This window comes from Triticum aestivum, chromosome 4D (genome assembly GCF_018294505.1).
Source record: "Triticum aestivum cultivar Chinese Spring chromosome 4D, IWGSC CS RefSeq v2.1, whole genome shotgun sequence".
Classification (NCBI taxonomy): domain Eukaryota; kingdom Viridiplantae; phylum Streptophyta; class Magnoliopsida; order Poales; family Poaceae; genus Triticum; species Triticum aestivum.
This window is the reverse complement of record NC_057805.1, coordinates 11688939-11693922: the sequence shown is the minus strand read 5'-3', so window position 1 is coordinate 11693922 and position 4984 is coordinate 11688939. Positions and strand designations below refer to the sequence as shown.

General features: G+C 43.0%; 1 protein-coding gene across 1 annotated transcript; it reads right to left on the bottom strand.

The window, feature by feature from the left end:
• Positions 1-219: 219 nt before the first annotated feature.
• On the bottom strand, positions 220-3018 carry LOC123099398 (WAT1-related protein At5g64700-like). The gene is made up of 7 exons (XM_044521565.1): positions 2723-3018; positions 1817-1879; positions 1510-1626; positions 1159-1405; positions 893-1051; positions 653-804; positions 220-558 (listed from the first exon to the last, which is right to left on the bottom strand). The coding sequence occupies exons 1-7, from the start codon at positions 2908-2910 to the stop codon at positions 378-380; spliced, it is 1107 nt and encodes a 368-aa protein (XP_044377500.1). The 5' UTR covers positions 2911-3018; the 3' UTR covers positions 220-377.
• Between the last annotated feature and the right edge of the window lie 1966 nt (positions 3019-4984).

The window sequence follows — 4984 nt, the reverse complement described above, 5'->3', positions numbered from 1 at the left end:
CAAATACAGAAGTACACTTCATGATGATTCTAGTGATACTAAATTTGAATTTTGGATGTCAATATTTTCTTCAACAAACATGGTCAAACATAGACATGCTTGACTTCCTAAAAACCTAATATGGACTACATTGTGGAATGGAGGGAGTATGTAAAAGAAAATCACACAATTAGACAATATAGACTGACGAGGGCTGAAATTCCCCGCAAAAAAAAAACAAAGATAAATAAAATGGAAACATGATAATGGATTAAATGCTCATTGAACAAATACAGGATGTTGAATTCTGAAGATGTCCAAATCTTAATCCATAGTCTCGATAGTTCTAATGTAAATGACCGCACATTTACACCACCTTTGGTCAGGATGAACACACCCTATGCTATTTCATCGCCGCGACGACGCACCTCCAACACTGGCTCACCATGCTCATCACCATCTCTAGGGTCTTCATTCTCACCGGCGTTCTTCGTTAGCGACATAGCTTCCCGCAGCTCCTTCCCTTTCCCCCACAGAAATGCGTATAGCCCCACAATGACCAGCACCGTCCCAATCATGCTGTTGATGATATCATGGGAGCTGAGATTTGACATACATATATGGACTGACTAAACTGATAAGGTTTATCCTCCTGGTCGAGAGGCTAGCTCACCTGCCTAAGAAGATGCTGGTGCCAAGCAGTGTCGAGTCCATGATCACCGTCGCTACCATCGCGAGGGAATTAAACATGGAGGGGTAGATGGGCCCACGACGCTTCACCGCCCACGACATGAGGACCAATGCAACACCGGTGTTGAACACCCCCTTGGAAGTGAAACACAAATTAAGCATCGACATGATTTCATGTTTGTGAGACGTACGAGAGATGACAGACAGGAAGCCAACGTCTTACCGAGTAGACAACGGTTAGGAGCTGCAGGTCCCACTTGAGCCTCCATGCGGACGTGTGAGGGTCGATCAGGATGCCGATGACGAATGCTTGCAGGCTTCCCGACAGACACGTCAGCGTCGCCACCCAGTACCTAGATGGGAATACCTTGGCAAGCTTAACCTGTAGATGCAATTGCAAAAATGTTGAGGTGAAGCAATTGCAAATGTTGAAGTGAAGCAATTGCCAAAATGTACTATTGCCAGATTATTCCAAGGTCAGTATGGCACCTGTATGATGAACCAGAAGGCATATCCGAGGCAACTACCGCAAAGGAACAACGTGCCGATGACCATGTTGTGGTGAGCTGCCGGAGCTGCGGCCGCCTGAGTATGGGACCTCAGCAGGTGGGTCGGCCAAGGATGGTGCAGCATCTTGCCCTTGTACAGGCTAACCACCATTGTTCCCCCGGCGCAGGCCACGATGCCCAAGAGCTTCATCTTTCCATGCCACTTCCTGAATACCAGCTTCTCTGCCCTGGAGAACCAGAGAGGCCGGGGGAGCTCGTCAATGATGCTACGTAGCTAATCACTGTCACGTTGCGCACGTGAAGATTTGTTCATGCATGTCAGGACGAGTACCGGAGTAGGATGGCGACCACGGAGGTGACGATGGGGATGAGGTTGAGGAAGACGACGGAGTAGGTGGCGTTGGTGCCGCGCAGTCCATAGTAGTACAGCCCCATCGCCAGGATAACCCTGTGTATGTCAGCAGAAAAATGGTCAAGGGAATAGAGTCCAAAGTGTATCTTGGGCGGACAGTACGCACGAGTGGCATGTTTGAGTGTACAACGTCGCCATCTGCATGCCTCGTGTCCTCAACGTGCCTGCTCACACCGACCTTACTAAAAAAAGTAGCGTAGTGAGTAAGTTGGCAGATTGTGCTAACCCGGATGTGGCATTCATGGAAATCCAGCCCCACTCTATGAGGTTTGGGATTTTGGCTTTTTTCCTGCGAGATAAGGTGATGTCAGTCAGGAAATGACAAATTAGCAACGGCACTGCCAGCAAGTAATCACTGGGAACGTTGAGCGGAAAATGGTGTATTGAAATGACAAGGCGTCAAGCATTGGTGCAAACTAGAACATCTTCGCTTACCGCATCCGACTGTGTGTTTGGTATTTATCTTTGTTTTCAGTCAAGGATTATGCATGCCAGGAACTGACAGATAACCACCGTCGTAAGCAATATCGTCTTTTTGGTTAAGATATCTGGCTCTCTTAGAAAAATAAGTTATGATACATGTGGGGTGGGGTTTTTTCGTTTTTGCAGACCAAAGTCAACTTTAAAGAACTGAAGTAGTAGTAACTTGGAGTAAATTGTTCTTATTTTACTTTCCCTTTTTTCTTTTTCAGGACATAGGCTACAATCCCTGGGCCACAGAGCTAATTGTCTGGCTTTCTATGCTGAAGGGTAGATAAGTGGATCACGCCGTCTTACATACACATTGTTGTGTCATGGCGATCATGCAGCTAGCGAACTATGCAAGCATTGTAGCAGGTCTTATTATCAGAAAATTTTAGTGGTGCTCTCTCCGATGGCCAGTGTCTCTTATGTCTTATAATGTTCATCCATTAATTGCGCGATTGGAAATTAATTTTTATTTTTCTTTTTGAGAAAGGAAACTAATAATTATTCTACAAACAAAACTAGCCGACCGAAGAAGAAAATAATGGAGAGAACAAACAAGTTATGTTATTGCTTTTGTGCGTGACAGAACCGTTTATTACCTCTAAGAATTAGCTAGAGAACCAAATTAAAGAGGGGCGTCGATGGTGTGCGCGCACGAACAAACCTCTCGAAGACGAAGGTGAGGGGCGCGACGGCGGCGGCGCCGATGAGGTTCCGGTAGGCGAGGAGGACGAAGGGCCGCATGCCGGTGTTGAGGGCGAGCTTGGAGAGAAGCACTAGCAAGATGGAGAAGAGCTGCACCAGCACCATGCTCGCCGGCAGCATGACGCTCTCCATCGCGAACATGGCCATGGCTTCGTCGCTGGCAGGCCTCCCTTCCTATGCTTGACCCAAGCCCCGCCGTAAGAGAGTGACCAGACCACTGGCCAGGCAGCGGCGGAGGTTTATATCAAGTTTCATTATGGGTGAGCCGGGAGTGTTAATGTTATGCGTCACTTTCCTTTTATACTGTAGCATGCATGCCACACGTGCCGTACGTTGTGGTCGGTTTCGGTGCCTTCCACGTCAACCCATATCCATAATCGGAGTAGCTATTTGGTGCATGCATTTTGAGCACATTATTTCCACTTCTAGCATATCTCTATATCTATATTATATCTATATCTATATCTATATATGTTTATCTCTATTATATTTTTTATATTACTTTAAAAATACTGTAAGATTTCATGTTTCACTTTTATTCCCATCACCTCTTTGTCCAACCTTACCCGTATCATAATCAATCACCTTAATTTATTTATCTTCTGAACCAAGTTCATTTTAATTTACTTACCGGACTTCTTATTTAACTATAAAGTACTAAAAGAATCACGGACATGGTTTGATAAATATTTCTTTACACCATTGCATTAATATGGTCATATAAATCACTAGAATATTTTTATCCCGTTGCAACGCATATGCATTGTCCTAGTCAATCAAATAATCATTACTAGTATAATACATTATATTGTATTCACCTGGAAAAAAAGAATCAAATCGTTGATACTGAATCAATGTCGATTGGTTTTAAATGCTCATATATTCTTCCATATAATTGGTCAAACTTCATAATTGTTTTGTTTTGCATGAAAGGGGCTTTCATTAAACTTAGGACAAATTAAATATGCATTATATTTCGAGAGTGGTTTTTTAGCTCCCGACTGTCTAGTGGCGGAGGTAGAGGTGGACATGGTGGGCCACGGCCCACCCTGAAATAGGGAAATAGCCTTTATACCAAATGATAAAAAAGAAAATAAATTTATATGTACAGTTGCACTGTTGGCACACCCTGGCCCAATGGGCTAGGTCCGCTACTGAGGCTGTCCCTACACCCTTATGAACAATAAATTTGAAAAACTAGAAAACAAAATAAAACAATCTCAAATTTTGTGAAATCAAGTATGCTCAAACTTTGTAGGTGCTTACAAGATTTCATGGAGAAAAAACATTTGAGGAGCTCTACAGAAGAAGAAAAAACATTCCTCAAAGTTTTGAGCACTTTTGAGCAATATTTTTTTTCTCATTTTAGGGCTCACCAGATGCTATTTCTCGACGAAAATTTGCAAGCATCTAATTGTATGAGTATATTTGATGTCGAAAAAATTCAATTTTTTACTTGGTTTTCTATTTTTTTGAATTGACTGTTCATGAGGGTGTAGGGACACACGGGAGCTACCACACCTTTCTCTTATATTTTGGGATGGAGGGAGTACCTACAGAATCAAAACAAATTTTATCGCCATGCTCTCCTCTAGTGGGTATCTTATCCTCCACATGTACTCCATCAACATATTTTTATTTCATTTGTCGAATCCAGAGGATTCAAGAATCACAGTCACAAATACCGAAAAACTGGCCTATGCTAGTCCGAAAAGATACAAAACAAAAACATGCAACTTTATATACCAATAGGGCATCAAAACTACAAAAATCATGATGCCTCCCAACACCCTTTCGGCTATATCTTCATCCTAGCCTAAAACTTTTGAAAATATTTTTTCCTATATTTTTTCCTTGACCCAGAGAGCCAACGCCTTCTTTGATCTTCGTCCAGGAGGGTTGTCTAGAGGCTGACTCCGCCTCGAGAGAGGAGATTCGACCATTGTCAACTTCACCAATCCATTCTCCATCATTGCTATCGTGTTTCCCCGTACAATTGTGAGTAATCTGATGTAACCACATTGGGTGGATGGGAATTGGATCGTACTTGATCTAGTACTTTTATGACTTTGTTAAGCTCAATGACTATTAGAAGGGCCCGAGCAATAAGACCTCATATATCTGAATCATTTATGTTGTCATGATATTTATGTGTTTGGATTGTATCGGTAAGTTGCATGAACCTATCATACTCTCAACTAGCAATCCCGAGGGTGACAAA

Coding starts and splice junctions, on each gene's coding strand:
- LOC123099398 (XM_044521565.1), bottom strand. CDS start 2,910: ATGGCCATGTTCGCGATGGAGAGCGTCATGCTGCCGGCGAGCATGGTG. Junction 1,052..1,158: donor CCTTCTGGTTCATCATACAG/GTGCCATACTGA, acceptor TTGCATCTACAG/GTTAAGCTTGCCAAGGTATT. Junction 559..652: donor ACCAGCATCTTCTTAGGCAG/GTGAGCTAGCCT, acceptor TATCATCAACAG/CATGATTGGGACGGTGCTGG.